This window comes from Oncorhynchus mykiss, chromosome 13 (assembly GCF_057628025.1).
Source record: "Oncorhynchus mykiss isolate SJ-2025 chromosome 13, ASM5762802v1, whole genome shotgun sequence".
Classification (NCBI taxonomy): domain Eukaryota; kingdom Metazoa; phylum Chordata; class Actinopteri; order Salmoniformes; family Salmonidae; genus Oncorhynchus; species Oncorhynchus mykiss.
The window spans coordinates 33,761,636-33,783,187 of NC_143034.1; the positions used below are offsets into that span (position 1 = coordinate 33,761,636).

Consider the following 21,552-nt stretch of genomic DNA (forward strand, 5'->3'; position numbering starts at 1 on the left):
ACGAGACGGCCTACAGGGAGGAGGTGAGGGCCCTCGGAGTGTGGTGTCAGGAAAATAACCTCACACTCAATGTCAACAAAACTAAGGAGATGATTGTGGACTTCAGGAAACAGCAGAGGGAACACCCCTCTATCCACATCGATGGAACAGTAGTGGAGAGGGTAGCAAGTTTTAAGTTCCTCGGCATACACATCACAGACAAACTGAATTGGTCCACTCACACAGACAGCATCGTGAAGAAGGCGCAGCAGCGCCTCTTCAACCTCAGGAGGCTGAAGAAATTCGGTTTGTCACCAAAAGCACTCACAAACTTCTACAGATGCACAATCGAGAGCATCCTGGCGGGTTGTATCACCTCCTGGTACGGCAACTGCTCCGCCCACAATCGTAAGGCTCTCCAGAGGGTAGTGAGGTCTGCACAACGCATCACCGGGGGCAGACTACCTGCCCTCCAGGACACCTACACCACCCGATGTTACAGGAAGGCCATAAAGATCATCAAGGACATCAACCACCCGAGCCACTGCCTGTTCACCCCGCTATCATCCAGAAGGCGAGGTCAGTACAGGTGCATCAAAGCTGGGACCGAGAGACTGAAAAACGGCTTCTATCTCAAGGCCATCAGACTGTTAAACAGCCACCACTAACATTGAGTGGCTGCTGCCAACACACTGACACTGACACTGACTCAACTCCAGCCACTTTAATAATGGGAATTGATGGGAAATGATGTAAATATATCACTAGCCACTTTAAACAATGCTACCTTATATAATGTTACTTACCCTACATTATTCATCTCATATGCATACGTATATACTGTACTCTCTATCATCGACTGCATCCTTATGTAATACATGTATCACTAGCCACTTTAACTATGCCACTTTGTTTACATACTCACCACATGTATATACTGTACTCGATACCATCTACTGTATCTTGCCTATGCTGCTCTGTACCATCACTCATTCATATATCCTTATGTACATATTCTTTATCCCCTTACACTGTGTATAAGACAGTAGTTTTGGAATTGTTAGTTAGATTACTTGTTGGTTATTACTGCATTGTCGGAACTAGAAGCGCAAGCATTTCGCTACACTCGCATTAACATCTGCTAACCATGTGTATGTGACAAATAAAATTTGATTTGATTTGATTTTGCCTCTAAACATTATTTAGCCCAACTCTGGCACCAACTCTGGCATTCCTCACTTGTTCTCTTTTACTATTTGAACTCTAATGGCTGTTTATACACTACTGTTCAAAAGTTTGGGGTTACTTAGAAATGTCCTTGTTTGGATGTTTTGATTATGAAAAACATTTGAAATGTTTCTACGAACATTACGGATACTATTTAGAATTTTCGTCTGCGATGTCGTGACCGCTCGAGCCTGTTGATTTCTGAACATAACGCGCCAACCAAATGGAGGTATTTTGGATATAAAAATAATCTTTATGGAACAAAAGGAACATTTATTGTGTAACCTTGGAGTCTCGTGAGTGCAAACATCCAAAGATCATCAAAGGTAAGCGATTTAATTTATTGCTTTTCTGACGTTCGTGACCAATCTACTAGGCTGTTTGCTGTTTGTAATATTTTGTCTGCTGAGAGAGATGTCCTTACATAAACACTTGGAATGCTTTCGCTGAAAAGCTTTATTGAAATCTGACACGCCAGGTGGATTAACAACAAGCCAAGCTGTGTTTTGCTATATTGCACTTGTGATTTCATGAAAATTAAATATTTTTAGTGATTTAAATTGAATTTGGCGCTCTGCAATTCAGCGGTGGTTGACAAAAATGATCCCGCTAACGGGATGGGTGCATCAAGAAGTTTTAAGTATTGTTGGCAAAAATGTAATTTATGGCGGAAGAAAAGCTTTATCTTGTTGTATACAACATGTTGCCATATTTTTGATTCGTCCTTTAGCTCTCTGTCAAAGTCTACTAATGTGCAATTATTAATTTTTTAAAATCCATATAGATATCAGCTGCAATTAAACAATATTCAACAATGTATGCTGTGTATATTTACTTCTGTCTACTATCAGTCACAATAACAGGTGACAATAATGACACATTTTGAGATCAGAGAGATGTTCCACCACATAAACAAACAATGGCAGTGAAGGAAAAGTTGCTGAAACATGCAGAATGGAGCTAATTGTCAATATTATTGATCATTGCTGGTATGACAAATGTGTTCACATGGTGTGAGAAAAGCTAAACGGTCTAGTTGTGCTTTACTTTGTTGTTTTTTTTCTAAGATGGGTGTTGGAGTGTGCGGTCTTTCTAAAAATGACAAACTGAGGAAAGATTATGACTCTAAGTGAGACAAATTATTTTCTTAAAAGTAAATAAACTTAAGGAAAAGAGTCAATACTTACTTGCAATTGTCTGTCAGAACTATGTTCTACGGCAAGCGATGTCTCAACCGCTGAAGTTCAAAGACCAATAGGGCCTTATCTGAAATGATCTGTGTTCAATGGGAGTGGTAAAAAAGACCGCAACCTGATGATGGAAATACTTTACAATACTTTATATTTAATCTACCTAGTATGGAATAAATAGAATAGCCCCAAAATTGCAAGCTTCAAGCTAAATCAAATCCACCTTATACACAAATATTGGAAGTTGTTTAAAATATTTAACCAGGTCGACTAGGGACTCTCACTTTCCTGCCTTTAATTTTTGTCCTAAAAGCGCAGGGGGCGTCAATGACAACGAGGCTAAGAAACCAAGAGTTAGCTCGTTGAATTAGTCGTAACAGGAAAAACTGTCGCATTGTTGTATAATAGGAGATCAGCTGGTGGGCCCATTGCCAAATGTGGAGATAGGGTTTGTTATTTTTTTGTCAACTTCTTAATGACAGGCATCTGTTTTACCCAAGAACTCGCAAGTTCATGGATCCCATCATTGTGAGGAAAATAATGTTACGCTAAGGTGGTTCTTCTTCGTCGGTGGCACTATCGTGCCGATTCATGGCAGTTCAAATGCTTTTGAATAGATGCTGGATGCTAAATAACCAGCCAACAAACTTACTATAACAAACTATTTGGATGGAACAGTCTGTGGACCCCATGCAGAGTAGCTGCTGCTTCAGTAACAGCTAATGGGGATCCTAATGAAATACTAAATACTAAACACCCTAGATAAGTCGAAAATATGCTAAAACCTAACCTACTTTAATCCTTGTTTACATTAAAATAGCAGACTATTAACTGATAACTAATAAGTTAATTATCAAAGTTCAGGAGACAATTTGTAAGATCTCCTGATAACCAGCTACTGAGAGTGATTAGCTGGAGGTTTCAGAAACAATGTTCATGTACCCACCCAGTTAGCCAAATTATGGACTATGAAATAACGTTTATTTTTAGTTCTTTGTAAAAATTGAAAATACTTATGAGGTCTCGGTACAGTACAGTCCTCGGTGTAACGCTTATTCCTTCAACAAAAAATGCAAATCCAACCATCACCCCTGTTGAGACAAAACCGCGACTCGTCGTCAGCACTTTTTGCCAGTCCTGTCTGGTCCAGCGACGGTGGCGTTGTGCCCATAGGCGACGTTGTTGCCGGTGATGTCTGGTGAGTACCTGCCTTACAACAGCCCTACAAGTACTCAGTCCAGCCTCTCTCAGCCTATTGCGGACAGTCTGAGCACTGATGGAGGATGTTTCGCATACGTTTGTGTCATGTGTCAGTGACCATCTCTCCCATCCATGCCCTATCCACCAACCTTGAGTAAGCACAACTGCACATGTCCATTGTGTGAAATGGATAACACATTTAAAATAAACAAATACTTACAATGTATTTACATATTTAAATACAAATGTGTGTTTAAGAGAGTGTGTGTATATTAATTTTTCTGTTAGCCATCCATCTGTGCTTTTCTTTTCTGCTCATAAAAAGTTGAGGTCTGGAAATTTTTGCAAATGTATTAAAAACAGAAGTACTTTATTTACATAAGTATTCAGCCCCTTTGCTATGAGACTCGAAATTGAGCTCAGGTGCATCCTCTTTCCATTGATCATCCTTGACATGTTTCTACAATTTGATTGAAGTCCATCTGTAGTAAATTCAATTGATTGGACACGATTTGGAAAGGCATACACCTGTTTCTAGGTTGACAGTGCATGTGTGACCGATGTGAAATGGCTAGCTAGTTAGCGGTGGTGCGCGCTAATAGCGTTTCGATCGGAGTCGTCACTCGCTCTGAGACCTTGAAGTAGTGGTTCCCCTTGCTCTGCAAGGGCCGCGGCTTTTGTGGAGTGATGGGTAACGATGCTTCGTGGGTGTCAGTTGTTGATGTGTGCAAAAGGGTCCCTGGTTCAAGCACAGGTTGGCGCGAGGAGAGGGACGGAAGCTATACTGTTACACATGTCAGAGCAAAAACCAAGCCATGAGGTCGAAGAAATTCCGTAGCATTGAAGGTCCCCAAGAACACAGTGGCCTCCATCATTCTTAAATGGAAGATGTTTGGAACCACCAAGTCAGGTAGGAGACCCCATAGAAAATCTTTGGAGGGAGTTGAAAGTCCGTGTTGCCCAGCAACAGCCCCAAAACATCACTGCTCTAGAGGAGATCTGCATGGAGGAATGGGCCAAAATACCAGCAACAGTGTGTGAAAACCTTGTGAAGACTTACAGAAAACGTTTGACCTCTGTCATTGCCAACAAAGGGTATATAACAAAGTATTGAGAAACTTTTGTTATTGACCAAATACTTATTTTCCACCATAATTTGCAAATAAATAAATAAAAAATCCTACAATGTGATTTTCTGGATTTGTTTTCTCATTTGTCTGTCGTGGTTGAAGTGTACCTATGATGAAAATTACAGGCCTCCTGTATAAAGCCTCGTTATTGTTCTTCTTATTGTGTTACTTTTTATTATAACTTTTTTATTTTAGTCTACTTGGTAAATATTTTCTTCTTCTTCAACTACACTGTTGGTTAAGGACTTGTAAAGTAAGAATTTCACGGTAAAGTCTACACTTGTTGTATTCGGCGCATGTGGCAAATAAGGTTTGATTTGATTTGAATTACATTGTAGGAAGCTACAATCTATCCACAATATTAAAGCTAATCTACACCCTTAAAACATATATACACAAATACACAAATACACAAATGCTAAATATACACTTACTGTACACTGTTTTAAAAGGCTTTCTCACAGTTACAGCCAATCGTATTTTCAGTGACAACACGTTTTTGGTGGCCTTCTTCCCTTACACACAGGTGTTCAGAGCACCCTAGATAGTTAATTAGCACAGGTGGCCCCTCCATCTTCTGTCTGTCTTCTGTAAACATGCACTTTAACACGGAGATATGGCCATGTGGGAACACTAACCCCTAACCCAATAAAAGGTGTGTATCAATTTAACCTTTTGTTTTTTGAAAATGATTTCTTGCTGATATGAAAGATAACGTCCTTATACTTTCAAAACGTACTACAAGCCATCCGTGTTCATGTTCAGGCCAAGCATAGGGCTCATAACAAAACTGCCCTGTACAGAAGATAGATACCTTTGTCCAATGACTCGTCTGTGTAATGGAATGGAACTAAGAGTCATGATCAAAGGCTACTACTAACGTTACTGATACTGATACCACTGCTACTAAGGAGTAATAATAATAACAATAGTAATCATTATCTTGTTTATGTAGCAGTTCAAAGTGCTTTACAAGCTAAAAAAGGAACTTGTAATAGATTTGAACCCAAATAATACATTACCCATAAAGGCGTGTTGCGGCGTGGCGGCAACTTTAAAACCAGACCAGTTTCAAAAAAAATAAAAAAAATAAAATGATAAGAGACACATTATAATGTTTTGGCATACGATACATCTTTAATATTAATAACTGTTGACATTACCTACAACGTGGCTTACCTCTTCTTTATTTTGTAAGTAAGAGGAAGTAGTAGTCGCTAGTGCACATTGTATTTTCAGTTGTCCTGCTTTTGTTCGTACTGCATTTGCTTGTTTAACATTAGTGAATGAATGCGGACCATTGAGTAGGCTTTTTTTTCCCAACAATCTGGGCAACCTGGGTTGTTGGTTTGTACAATCTGTATCATGTGAATGAATGCTTGTGCAACAATCTCTCACCATTGAACGGGTGATACAAGATAGAATTTATGGAAACTTCTGCCTTCTCTAAGGCTGACAGCGAGCCTTCAATAAAACCTGTGGGCCAATAGCGAGCAGTAGTTTTCCCAAGGTCTAGCTAGCTGTAGGCTAGTTTACAGCGGCTGCAGCAGGTTTTATTGAAGAGGATGTTGTCCCTCATTTGTTAGCTTTGCCCAATTCAAGATGAACTTTCAAATGATTATGCGTGTGAAACATTGTGGCATTTGAACTTTAGATCGCCGGTTACTTTATGTGATGAACGTGACAAATATGTTTGCAATGGGAAGTCATAATTGTACATGAATGTCCAAGAAGATGTCCAAGTATATGTTATACAAAAAAAGTGTGCTCTCCTACAGTATACCACATCGCATGGAGTGTGCTGAATATTAAGGTCGCCATCCTTTCAGCATCGTGAGCCTGTCACACACATCCTTTGATGGGTCACGGTTGTCGCTTTTGGTGATTGTGTGATAGTGATGGCATTAGGCATCCCGCCAGTTCAACGTCTAGTTTTGATTTATATTCGGTTGAGTTGTCAAAAAAATGTGAATTCAACATGAAATCCCCCCCCCAAAAAATCACGGCATTGGATTTAGGTTAAAAGTTGTGTAAAAAAATAAATAAAGGAAATGCCCTTATGTTGATGAATTTTGCAAATCCAATTAGTTATCCACGGTGATTCAACGCCATCCCATATATTTTTAAATGCTGTGTAAACAACGTTGATTCAACTAGTTTTTGCCCAATGGGGTGGCTCAGGCTTGTTTGATTCAGTTGGGTGCATTAAGTGATGCTAATTTTTTGTTATGTTTCTAGATTTTTTGTTTAGTACAATGTGTTGGAAGGTTATTTTCCCCACAGGTCCAATAGCCACGGTTTGCCACTGACCAATAGAGTGACAAGAGTTTGTAACCCTTTAATAACAAATCGAACACTTTCTGAGAGTGTAAACGGGAAACTTGTGTCAAACAGATCTTTAAATCTGGATGTCCCAAATAATCACTATCTATGCTTTTAAATTGATGCAGTGCGCCTCTCATATGGACTACCTATAGGCCAAGCCTGCTTGCTGTCAAACCCTGGGTCCTTTTACTCCTCCTCCATGTTGTGCCGACCACCACGTCCTGGGCACCACATCTCAGCCCACCATCACAAAATGTGAGTGTGCTGCTCAGTGATATATATGACCCTCTTCCAGGAATGTGAATCATTCAGTGGAATGCTGTGACAATACTAATGCCATTTTGGTGACTTATCCCGCCAGCCTTGCCCTGGACCAAATTCTGAATATAAATCATGTTGACACTTGTGTTCTGTTTGGTCGCCAGAATTCAAAATAAGAGCAAATGATAAAAACCAGGGCCCTAGGGGTGACCTGATGCTAGATCAACACCATTGGCCAACGGTGACAGAAATCCTCATGCAGGCCAGTCAAACAATTTCAATGCAGCCAGGGTATAATAACATTTAACATTGTTATTACCGGGGAAATCCCATGGGTTTGCAGTTTGGGGGAAAAATCCAAAGGAAGCAGAAAGGGGTGACATATTGACCGTATTTATTGACACTAAAAACAAACATCCATATTATTATTATTTTTCTTTCAATAACAACAGACTATTCTGATGTTGCCATGTAATAAATAAATCAGCAGTGCCACCTACTAAGAGTTTTAGTCTGTATCATCCTCACTAAAAACGTTTTCAAGCTCCTATCCTTTCTGTGCTCAAGTCTATTGGGTGCTGGGATGTCTTAACGCAACCATCTCCGTTATTATCTCAATGCATTAGGAATGTCTGTAGTTTCACACATTGCAACGCTGACAAGTAAATACACAATACTGGATACACGAATCAAATGTAATGCATGTAACACATTATTTGGCATATGTACTATATATTATAATACTGGTGAATGCATTTAAACAACATTGCAAATCTCCAGTGTGCTGGCCAAAGATAATGCTTTTACTGTTATGTCATTTAGGATGCGTTGAGTTTGCAGTACTCCCATGAAGATGTATACATGTTTTGTGACTATCACTCAGCTACACAGGTATTTCGTGAAATGTACCGCGAGGCAAAATAACGATTTAATTAAAACAAAAAAAATGACATGACATATAATAATGGTCAAATATAATTTTGTCTGGCTTTGCCGTTCGTTCACTTTAGAAGATATTCCTTAGAGGGTCTGAAAAAAAAAGGAACAGAAATGTTGCGTCATAATATAAAAACACAATAGCATGATGTGTGTGTATGATGTCAGCCTGTCTCCCTTGTGTCCAAAAAAAATCACAGAGAAATTGGGGACCATATCAAATGAGTATCATATTATTAATAATTCATGAATATTTAAAGTACATCAACTGAGGCTAATACAGTGTACAGTATCTTAAAATACCAATAACTCACAATTGTTTTGTTAGAAATTAGCATAAAAACGTTGTACTGTGCATCAGTTAAAAACGCACGAAACTAGCATGCTAATATCCAAGCAGGACCTACTGTACCAATGAAAGACTATTGAGGAGTTCATGAATTGAGATGTCATCATTGGTTTGCTGTGAGGAAGGCTCGCTCCTAATGGATAATTCTGGAATAGTAGGTTCCTCCAAGCTAGAATTCAAAAAGTAAACCATCAGTATTCAATTTGTTTTTGGAGAACAAATGAGTTTTAATAGACATTGGACATACATTCAGGCTTTATACACTATTAAATTATATTGTCCAGTCTTTTATGTTAAAAAACTAGGCCTGTCCTGGTTCCTACCTCCTCTTGTTTGACAGCGCTGATTTCAAGTATTTCTTGATGGCCATCTGTTTTCCGTAGTGGCTGTAGTTGTCTGAAAACACAGCGTCTGAGTGGTGTTTTACTGGAAACTGGTCCTCCATGAGGTCATTACTACAGATGAAAATATAATTAGAAAACAAACAATGATTATAATAAGATCTGCTCAAAGCAAGTTTTACTTGTTCACTGGTTTACATATTGTTGTACCAGGACATACAAGACCTTATGAATTGTTGAAACATTTATACCATGGCATTATTGAATACTAGTTTCTGATTGACTTGAAGAGCATTATAGAGTGTGCATTATTTCTCTGTAATGCATGACAATAACCAACGGCTATGAATTATTTCTTGGAGGGTGCACTAATAATTCAGATGGAACTGTTCACAGGCATTTGCTGCAGATTATGGTCTGGGCTGTAGCTGATAGAATGATGCCAAGTGGCGAAACCAACATTCTGACATGTTCCATCTTTCAGCTGATCTTTCAAGCCAAATTGAAAACACCACTGGCATTGTTGAATTACAATTGTATAAATAGTTAGCTAATGGTTTGGTGGTGGTTTGGTTCGTCACCAAGTCTATTTGTTCTGTTACTACACTTTACTGTAGCTGTAGTAGTAAACTTCCTAGCAACTTCAGTGAATGTTGGAACACATTTCTACCGGCAAATTTGCATGTGTGTGTGTGTTCAATTATAATCGCAGTATGGTCATGATAATCAACTCGGGGCTCTATGTGTTCTCTGAAAATATGCAACCGTGCGGAAGTTTGGTGCCACTTCTGACCGGGCAGTACGGACCTGCACAGGGGTCTCTGCCATATTCGTGGAGATTCCAATCCATAAGGACTCAAATTGTTCAGTTTAAGGGGAACTGCAACTTGGGCATGATCACAAGGACCAACTGATGGTCACTCCACAGGAATAATTTCCCCCCAAAGGCCCTTCTGCTTGACTACTGGGAGATTTGAGGCAGCACTAGATAATTTTTTGGAAAAACCATGGCATGGATGCTAAAATCACAAACAGGGAATCTTCAACATTAATATAACATTGAGTTACAACCCATTGTAAACGTTCTTTAACCCAAATCATGTTGCAGTAATAAGAGAAATGTGGCAATATAAGTGAGATCTAACTTCTGACGATGGCAGTCAAGCCAAACTGTAGTGGTGTTACATCGGTAGAGTGATTCAATCGCCAGGATGAACTGGCAGGATCGCAAATGCGACATTGTTGTGACAAACTTCTATGAACTTCTCAGCTGTAAAACTTCAATTCACACCATTGGTGTTTATTTCGGTCAACCTACCTTAGAGCCGCCCCGGCGTCCCTATTTGTACTTTAACGTACTGATTGACTACATAGTGAATGTTAGAACTAGAGGTATAGACCAAGATAGATTAGAGTCCCTCAGAGCACAATATATGGTTACCATATGAAAGTTGTACCTGACTCGCTTTGCAATCAAGGATTCAAGGTAGTCCTTGGCCGAAAGCTGACCTAAAAGTTTGCTGTAGCCACTTGTGAAGAGACCATCTGCATGTCTTGTTGGTCTAAAAAAAAAAAAAAAAAAAAAGATAAATAAAATGCTTTCAGATTCAGGACAAATTATGTTAAATAGTTACATCAATGAACTTTTGATTGATGCAGACAGGATGTCAAGAGCAGATTATTCAGCAAAATGTCACAGTCACAAAGTGTTAATTGCTGGTGACGGGCACTTCAGGACATTCGACATTTACTGCTAAGAACTTTAGCCTCAAATGTTGGTGGACCCTGACGTGAGGTCAATGTTGCCTTGTTATTATCATTGGCTAACAACACAACACATTAGATTTTTTTTATTGTAATACAGACTTGGCCCATCAGAAAACAGATGTCAACAGATACCTGTATGACAGAAGTGCATTAAAAATCCATAGGAGGAACCAATTGCATTCGATTCTGTGCTGAGAAACATAAGTGAGGGACTGATTTCATCACAAACCATTTTGTAACTAAGTGAATGTGACCATTACCTTGCAATTATATCATAGAGAAGTTTAAGGGTTTCCATGTCATTTGTTGACAGACTCTGCTCCCAGTCACCCTTCCCATCTGTCTCAACAGTCCCTGACCTATAGAACGGAAGCAATAAGTGAGTCCATCGTCATATCAAATTCAATATACATAATTGACCAATGACATTATTTAATTTCTCAATTGCTACATAGTCGGATTCACCAAATGTTTTATGTGAAAACGTTTTCTTTTGAGTTTCTTCTTCAAAGTTCCCTTCGGATGGCAGAGATGAATCTTAACATACAGTATATTTAATACGCACCAACAATTTCTAATCAGAATCATGTAGCAAGACCAGAATCATTTAAACATGGTTTTAGTACCGAGAGTCAGATAGCCTGTTTATGATAACCATGTAACCATATAGTAAATGTGTCTGTATCTATCAGCGATTGTAACAAGATGCTTTTCAAGTCAGCTTTTCTTTAAATTATCAGTAAGAGTATCTCAAAACAGAAGTCAGAACAAAATCATAAAATATCGTTACCTGACTGAGTATGCGGCGACAGCAGGTAGACTCATGGTTCTGGTACACAGCATACTGCATAGTGCCATCAAAAAAAGTCGATGAAAGCTGTTCGTCTGTGCCATAACGCTCTGCACATGCAGAGACAGAATAATAGTGTTGTATTTCTCTCCTTCTTGATCACCATTGGGACAATTACTTTATCATTACTGTTAAGATTAACATTTTAACTAAATGAAATCAAAATACGCCGTCTTGTATTTCCTTAAGTAAATCAGGTTGTATATGTTGCACAATGCAATAGACTCACATGCATCAACGATCACCGTGGGTCGGCTGGGCTGCTGTCCACGGTGCTGAAAGAAAAGTTTCTGTATTATTCAAGCCGCGGTTTGGATCTGGTCAAATGAACCACCACCTTTCACTGACTCTGTTATCTATTATTTCCTTGCTTTCTAAGTATGGAACGCAATCACAGTAGTGACGATACGTCATCGTAACAATTCCCAATGCGCTCGTCACAGGCTTATTAAGTTTCGGACAGTCCGGACTTCGTGGTTGGCCCTGACATCACCTGCCAAAAAGGTCAGATTATTACAGAAGGCAGGGCTAAATGTGATATGATGATGATGGCCCTTCTGATATTAGTATTGGAAAAATTAATTATGTTTAATTGTCTTCACAATTTTCCATAATGGAGCCCACTGGGCACACACTGATTGAATCAATGTTCTTTCCACGTAATTTCAATGAAGTGATGTTGAACCAACGTGGAATAGACATTGTCTGTGCCCAGTGGGAGGCTTATTGTTGCACTGAGTGTACAAAACATTAGGAACACCTTCTTACTATTGCGTCGGTGCATGGATTCTACAAGGTGTCGAAAGCATTCCACAGGGATGCTGGCCCATGTTGACTCCAATGCTTCCCACAGTTGTGTCAAGTTGGCTGAATGTCGTTTGGGTGGTGGACCATTCTTGATAAACACGGGAAACTCAGACAGAGAGGGATACAGTTCAATCATTGTCCAAAAATTGATGGATTGTGGTTAAAAAAGCAGATAAAGCTGGCAATACAGTAGTGTGAAGTAAAGACAAATACGTGACAGAAGCCTACCATCAATTAGACAATGATGAATTCTACCAATCTCTTACCTTCAACCCTACAGAGGACCTAAAAACTGCACTGAAAGGGATCCCCACAGAAGCTAAGAGAATGGCTACATTTCAGACAATGAGTTCAAATTAATTGTCAATGGCAGTCCGGCATATGGCTTCTCTTTATCTTCTTCCAAAAGTCCACAAGAATCATGAACCCCCTCCCCCCAGGCAGACCAGTCATTAGTGGTAATGAAAGTCTGACAGAACCCATCTCTAAGTACATTGATTACTTCATTAAGCCTTTTCTGACGTCACTCCCAGCCCATCTTCAAGATACCACAGACGTGTTGAACAAAATGAAGGAATTGAACAAAATAGTTACAGCTTCTTTTTTTAGTCACCATGGATGTGGAGTCTCTGTACACCACCATTGAACATGATCAAGGATTGGCAGGTATGCACCATTTCTTGACTACCCGGCCTGAGACTGAAATGCCTCCTACAGAATTCATTGTCTCACTGACTGAATGGACTCTTAATAATAACATCTTTGTCTTACAGGACCGTATTGTTAAACAAGTCAAAGGATGTGCCATGGGAGCATTCCTACAGCCCTTCCTACGCTGGTTTGTACTTGGGTAAATGGGTAAATGACTTCATTTTGGATCCTTCTAATAACCAGTTCTTTGACCGGATTATGTGGTGGGGACGCAATATATTGATGATGTTCGCCTGTTCTGGTCCGACTCAGAAGATGAACTTATTTCCTTCACCAATACCTTAACAGAATTAACCCTAACATCAAACTAACTATGGAGTACAGCAAGGATAACATTCATTTTTTGGACCTTGACATCAGTAAAGATGATAAAGGTTGTTTGCACACATCAATCTTTAGAAAACCTACAGATGAGAATACCATTCTGAGGGCAGACAGCTTTCACCCCAAAACATTCCATATGGCCAATTCCAAAGAGTCCGCAGAATTTGCAATCAGACTACAGTATCAAATCTGCTGAAGTAGAGAATCGCTTCTTGAATCGGGGGCTACAGTGCTGAGGTCCTGAAAGATGCAGGTATGAGGGTCGGACGACTTGACAGAGAACTTGTGATTAGGAGTGCCTCGTGATACATCCAAGAGAGTGTACTTTGTTACAAAATAGAGCACTGAAGCAGAGAACATTAAAATAATCCTTAAAAATAATTTGGGAATCATCGAAAGTGATACGCTACTACGCCAAGTCTTCCCAGAGCCACCAGTCACAAGCTTTAAGAGATGTCCTACCCTAAATGACTAATTAGTCCACAGCTATCTTCCTGCTGACTCTCAAAAAAAGAGGCTTGACCACAAACCAAAGGGCTCTTAAATGCAACCAGTGCAGAAATATTGCAAAGAAAAAGTGTTTTGTTTCTAAAAATTGAGTATCACGTCAAGCATTTCATTAACTGTAAAAACCACTCATGTCATCTACAGATTGGAATGTCCACAACGCAAGGTGTTCTACATTGGACGGACAAAGAGACGGCTTCAAGACCGCTTAGCGGAACACAAGTACGCCACGCGGGTAGGCCATGAAGACCACCCCATGGCAAGGCACTACAAGTCCTTACTCCATGGCCTCCCAACAAGCTATAGGTATTGATCGGGTTCCAGCCTCAATTAGAAATGGGGACCATCTTAAATAGCTAAACGAAAGGGAACGTTTTTGGATTTACAAACTACAGGCCACTAAGAACCCTGGTGTAAATGAAGATATGGATTTACAAACTACAGGCCACTAAGAACCCTGGTTTAAATGAAGATATGGATTTACAAACTACAGGCCACTAAGAACCCTGGTTTAAATGAAGGTATGGATTTACAAACTACAGGCCACTAAGTACCCTGGTTTAAATGAAGATATGGATTTACAAACTACAGGCCACTAAGAACCCTGGTTTAAATGAAGGTATGGATTTACAAACTACAGGCCACTAAGTACCCTGGTTTAAATGAAGATATGGATTTACAAACTACAGGCCACTAAGAACCCTGGTTTAAATGAAGATATGGATTTACAAACTACAGGCCACTAAGTACCCTGGTTTAAATGAAGATATGGATTTCTCAATTTTCCTGTAGGGTCGTGATAGGTCCATTTTCTGTCATCTAGTGGACATTTTGCTCTATTGCCCTCAGCTATGTTTAGACTGTTGTTGTCCATGTTTGTTGTGTTCTAGAGTACTATGGAATAGATTGCTTTCCTATTCCTGCCACTTTGCCCAGTCACATTTAAGGTTAGAACTAGCTTTCTAGGCGTTATGATGCTTCTAGCTTGGGGTTAAATTTTTTGATAACACATCTACAGTATTTCACTTTTTAACGTGTATAGCATTGCTTACTAGGGTGTTGTCCAATCAATGTTGTAACCACTCCCTCTTCAAATTAGGGATGATTGGATAAACCTGTTCAAAAGAGGACATTGTATTGTCATTTCTTTGTAATCCCTGACGAAGGTCATGCAGCCGAAACGAGTCGGATTTTTAAAATCCTTTCCATTGAACATGCCTTACAAATAAAGGCGTTTTAATTCATTATATGAAGAGTGCCTTCGTCCTCCTTTTTTTTTGATGACCAATTTACCCCTTTTACCAAAGAGCACCTTCTGTCTTCTGCTTCCCTTCCTCCTCTTTTTTTCTACAAACACGAGAAACTGTTGAGCAGGAAAAACCCAGCAGCGTTGCAGTTCTTGACACACTCAAACCGGTGCACCTGGCACCTACTACCATACCCTGTTCAAAGGCACTTAAATCTTTTGTCTTGCCCATTCATCCTCTGAATGGCACACATACATAATCCATGTCTCAGTTGTCTCAAGGCTTAAAAATCCTTCTTCAACCTGCCTCCTCCCCTTCATCTACACTGATTAAAGTGGATGTAACAAGTTACATCAATAAAAGATCATATCTTTCACCTGGATTCAACTGGTCAATCTGTCATGGAAAGCAGGTGTTCCTAATGGTTTGTACACTGTTCAAAAAGGCAAAACAGACTGTTTTTGGTCTTAGTCAGCACAGCTAATTAAATATGATTTATTTGCATTCCCAGCAATGCTTTAGTACCGCGATTTACATTTAAGTGGATCATAGCACAGTAATTATTTATCATACAGAAAGACAGAATCCCAGAGCATACAAGTCATCAGGTCCAATCACATTACAGGACTCAATGCAGCAAATCCAATTCTATTTCACATTTCCCTTTTGTGGACAGAGTTGCCAGATGTACAAATGACTGTTTGGGTGCACATCTCCAGTTGCTGTATCTCTGGTTTAGGTGAACAGTTGTTTAGATTAGACTGGTGGTCAGACTTTCTCACCTTTTAAACATTAGCAAATGATTGACAGCCAGGAGAGAAGTGACAGGATTTGGTTCACATGACAGTTTATCTCAGGTTCTTGCTGCCCAACTTTTCCAATGGGAATTATCAAAAAAGTAAACAACATTTAAAAAAAAATAATTTCCTTTACATAACAAATCACACAAAGTATGTGAGGCCTGGTTTCAAACACTATATAAGTTCAATCCTTTGAAATACTTGAGCTTTCCTAGTGCAGCATTGAATACCACGTCATACCTTGTCCATAGACCGCTTACAGGGTAAGCCATTTAATATTTCATTTTGTCATTTGGATTAATTATCACTTTAAATACATTTTTACTCATATGAGCACTTCAGGCCCTTGCCTATGAAAAGCCAAAAGGTTTGAAGATCACCCATCACATCCGATATACAGAATGTTTTGGATGGTAGGGCCAAGCTAAATTTGTCACAGTGTGATGGGAGAAGTTGATTCATAGTGACATCAGGAGTTGATTCATAGGGACATGGCAGTATAAGCAGAATCACCCTGCAAAATGCCAGTTATGCCTGTTATGTGCCCACCAGGAGATGGAGAAGGTTAAAAGCCACAGAATGCCACCCCTCACAACCTGCCAACACATTGATTTTCTGACAGAATGACTGTAATCCTGGGCAACCATACTGTCACAATGCATATGATGTATGCATTTGTAGACCAACTTAGGAAATGTAGAATGGTTACATTATCCATAATGCTCATTGACCAGACATTCCAAATGACCATGGCAATTATTCATCACAACAGTAAACCGTGGCAATTTTGCCTCACAATAGTAATTCTATTTATATTCTGTAAGGCAGACTAGTAAATTTTGCCATCATTTTTTAAGTTAAGCAATTCAAGACAGTTCAGGAGTCATAGGTGGGATCATGGGATCATTAATCCACTGTGATTTTACTGACCCGGTCGCAGAGACTTTTATGGTCACACAAAGTGCCACCTGTAAATTCAAAATGAGTAGCTTAATTCTTTTTTATTAAATTAAAGGGGAATTCCACTCTTCCATATTTTCAAGCATTTTTTTTAGACAGATTATACATTACAAGGGGCTACAGCGGTTAAAGAGGAGAGAAAGCTGGATTGAACCTCGCTCTATGGTGAGAAAGTTGGAAGTCGTATATTTGTTGAGTTACCACTCAGCCACAGCTCAGCACGGCCAATAAACATTTTCGGAACCAACTACTTTTTCAATATTGCACACACAGGGTGACATTTTGGTGCACAATTGGCAGCGGGCACCATAATCATAACATTTTAAATAAACAGGATGTTGCGAATAGCTTTTTAGCAGCATGAATTTGTGCTTTGTGATGGTGGCAGTCCACAAAGATGAAATTGCATTGAATCGAATCAATCAGGTCCATTGATTTAGTGCCCAGAGAGTGGGGTGAAGCTAGTGTATTTTAATGAATCATGAATGTAAACTCAACTGTAATTGAAGTACAGAAAACGTTTGATTTGTTCATCAAGCAGCTATTGGTGGATTCATGGCCATGGGGAGGTGGTTGTGGCATATTTTTATGTTGTGCCATCATGGCACACATTGCTTCTCTAAGCAAGCTCTGGCTCAGCCGTAATTATTCTCCTTAGACAAATCTCCACATTTCCTGGAACTGATGGTGAGGGTGCAACCAGGCTAGGGCAATGCAGAGAGGAGAGAAAACACAAAGGAAATTACAGTTAAATTACTCCCTTCTCTTTATGTCCCTGCTTCTGTCCTGTCTCTTCTTTGCACTGTTCTCACAGTCCATCATTGTCAACCACAGGGTTTCATAACCAGATCCAAACAGCAAATTTAACTCTCAGGATCGATTGTTTGATCATGTGCACCTACCTCCATTTTATTAGGCATTGATACTATCCCCCAAAACAACGTCTTTCTTGCGAGATATGATACATTCTGCATTCCAGAGTATTTTGAGCTTTATGTAGCCATCATTCTACCCTGTCTGGTAATTCCTTCTGAAGAGGTAATCTCACAACTCCAGTTTATTCACTAGGCACACCTTATGATGCTGCTCTAGGATTTGTAACCAACACTTACCCATCTCTGTACCTTATAGCAGTTGGCAGAATGCCATCCTTAAAGGAATTACAGCCTGAATAAAAAAAGGATTAAATGTACATTTTGTTTGTCACTGGCCTACACACGAATGGTTCAATTACATTTCCATAATGTCAAAGTGGAATTATATTTGTAGACATTTTTGCAAACTAATAAATAAAGAAAAGCTGAAGTGTCATGAGTCAACAAGTATTCAAGCCCTTTGTTATGGTAAGCCTAAATAAGTTCAGGATTCAAAATGTGCTTAACAAATCACATAATAAGTTGAAGTTCAAGACGTCACATAATATGTTGCATGGACTAACTGTGTGGAACAATAGTGTTTAACATAATTTTCGAAACGACTACCTCATCTCTGTATCCCACACAAACAATTGTCTGTAAGGTCCCTCAGTCGAACATTGAATTTCAAACACAGATTCAACCGAAGATCAGGGAGGTCTTCCAATGCCTCGCAAAGAACGGCAGATGGGTAACAAAAAAAAGCAGACATTGAATATCCCTTTGAGCATAGTGAAGTTATTCACTACACTTTGGATGGTGTATCAATAAACCCAGTCACTACAAAGATTCCTAACTCACTTGCCTGAGAGGAAGGAAACCGCTCAGGGATTTCACCATGAGACCAATAGTGACTTTCAAACAGTTACATAGTTTAATGGCTGTGAAGTTGTCTGTGGCGGTCACGGAGAGACTGATAAATATGTTTATATGTTTAGCGAATATCTTCTGTGTATAAAGTGATATGGTAGGGGAAAAACGCATCTAACCACGCGCCTAGCTGTTCTACGAGTAGTCTGAGGCAGTCGGTAAATAACAAGCTTTTAAGTGCAACTTTAGTAATGAAAGTTTTGGGACACAGCTTGGATATTTAACGATGCTTAACGTGCAATTAGTTCTGAGCCTTGACGGTGTGCGCATGATGGGTTCGATTAAGGATTTGCGTGCTTACTATGATCCACATAACGCTAGACTCATGCATTAGCTTTAACAGCCCTAAATTATTTTTATGATTTCATTAATTCATTTCAAGTGGTGGCTGCATGCATGCTATGCTGGGTCAGTTTGTAATTCAAGCCTATTTTGTAAAATTGCTACAGTATATTAATCCTAGTCCAAATCTCCCCATTTATTGATGAAATGTCTTCTTTCCTCCAACATAAATCGAATGTTCATTGATTAGATATTTATTTTAAGCAATTTGGCATCACAGCATATTTTAGTAATTTTAAGATTTGCATGATTATTTAAAAACATGTAGAAGAGTGAAATGGGCAAATAGTGGATGTCAACTGTGGTCTCTCACCTGAGAATCCTGTTTGAGAACCCATTGACTTCTCCAAAGTGTTAAGCATTGTTGTGAGATGCAATGTGTATGGATCATTCAGTGATTTAATTTCACATGACTTTTACTTACTCATCTCTTTGGATTTTCCATCTTCTGCACAGCGCAATAGAGGTGGCCACTTGGTTTACGATTTGCCGAATTGACACCTGTGGTTTTCCATGGTTCAATTAAGAATTCCTTCTCTGGTAAGGCACCGGCATAATGGTGAGCGACTCCCTGCTCTGCGTCTCATTAACCTCTCCATTCTTCCTGCCGTGTGCTCTTTAAAATTCCTCCCCGGAAAATTCTAAATCATTTGAATATGCTGCCACTAATCCTGTCTCTCACCCACTCATTTTCTATGCTTTAAATGCATGAATGACAAGGTCAATGTTGCCAAGTGATCAATTATGAACAGTGAAAACAACAATAAGAATAGTAGGTATAGGGCTAATATATATATATATAGGTTGGAGTCATTAAAACTAGTTTTTCAACCACTCCACAAATTTCTTGTTAACAAACTATCGTTTTGGCAATCTCCTTTGTGCATGACGCAAATTATTTTTCCAACAATTTTTTACAGAGAGATTATTTCACCTAAAATTCACTGTTTCACAATTTCCAGTGGGTCAGAAATTTACATACACCAAGTTGACTGTACCTTTAAACAGCTTGGAAAATTCCAGAAAATGATGTAATGACTTTAAAAGCTTCTGATAGGCTAATTGACATCATTTGAGTCAATTAGAGGTGTACCTGTGGATGCATTTCAGGCCTTCAAACTTAGTGCCTCTTGGCTTGACATCATGTGAAAATCAAAAGGATTCAGTAAAAAAAATTGTAGACCTCCACAAGTCTGGATCATCCTTGGGAGGAATTTCCAAATGCCTGAAGGTACCACGTTCATCTGTACAAACAATAGTACGCAAGTATAAACACCATGGGACCACACAGCCATCATACCGCTCAGGAAGGAGATGCGTTCTGTCTCCTAGAGATGAACGTACTTTGGTGCGAAAAGTGCAAATCAATCCCAGAACAACAGCAAAGGACCTTGTGAAGATGCTGGAGGAAACAGGTACAAAAGTATTTATATCCACAGTAAAACAAGTCCTATATAACTGCACATGTGGACAAAGATTGTAGTTTTTGGAGAAATGTCCTCTGGTCTGATGAAACAACAATAGAACTGTTTGGCCATAATGACCATTGTTATGTTAGGAGGAAAAAGGGGGAGGCTTGCAAGCCGAAGAACACCATCCCGACCGTGAAGCACAGGGGTGGCAGCTTCATGTTGTGGGGTGCTTTGCTGCAGGAGGGACTGGTGCACTTCACAAAATATATGGCATCATGAGGGAGGAAAATTATGTGGATATATTGAAGCAACATCTCAAGACCTCAATCAAAAAGTTAATGCTTGGTTGCAAATGGGTCTTCCAAATGGACAATGACCCCAAGCATGCTCCCAAAGTTGTGGAAAAATGGCTTAAGGACAACAAAGTCAAGGTATTGGAGTGGCCACCACTCTATCCGTCTCCTACTTATTCAGGAAGTCACCTCAAACAACGGCCATTTCGGCCCTGTCTTCACCCTTTGCCATTTCACATTCCACTCACTTATTCCACTATAGACGGCCTTCAACTGGAATGGAGGCCAACCCTGTTTGTCATGTCCTTCAGAGAAACGTCTGTTGCTATCTTACATTCGGCAGACAAAGACAGCACGCAAAACCCCTACACTTGAAATGGAAAAAGATACAAAGCAGCCACTCTCCAACTCGGCCCACAGCACCAGCCCACAATGGAACAGTCCTACAATGGACACAGCCTACCTACATACACATTCATACGGTCGCATTGAAATTGCTTTTTTACTGACAGGGTGGGTGGCTCTTAAAAGAGCCTTAGGGTTAGTATAGCAGTCCAAATGCGCTGCTTACTTGGAGCTGGTGTACTTGGTTATGGCCTTGCTGCCCTCAGACACTGCGTGCTTGGCCAGCTCACCAGGGAGCAGCAGGCGCACGGCGGTCTGGATCTCCCTGGAGGTGATGGTAGAACGCTTGTTGTAGTGGGCACACCGAGAGGACTCTCCAGCTATACGCTCAAAAATGTCGTTCACTAAGAGTTCATGATTCCCATGGCCTTGGAGGAGATGCCAGTGTCGGAGTGGACCTGCTTA

The 21,552-nt window shown here is 39.7% G+C and overlaps 1 protein-coding gene across 1 annotated transcript; it reads right to left on the reverse strand.

Annotated features, from left to right (window-relative positions):
- Window positions 1–7,692: 7,692 nt before the first annotated feature.
- Window positions 7,693–19,551, reverse strand: vipb (vasoactive intestinal peptide b). The gene is made up of 8 exons (XM_021557364.3): window positions 19,462–19,551; window positions 11,785–11,830; window positions 11,496–11,605; window positions 10,966–11,064; window positions 10,396–10,500; window positions 8,921–9,052; window positions 8,661–8,766; window positions 7,693–8,341 (listed from the first exon to the last, which is right to left on the reverse strand). Exons 2-8 carry the CDS (start codon window positions 11,788–11,790, stop codon window positions 8,333–8,335), a joined length of 567 nt encoding a protein of 188 aa, XP_021413039.1. The 5' UTR covers window positions 11,791–11,830; window positions 19,462–19,551; the 3' UTR covers window positions 7,693–8,332.
- Between the last annotated feature and the right edge of the window lie 2,001 nt (window positions 19,552–21,552).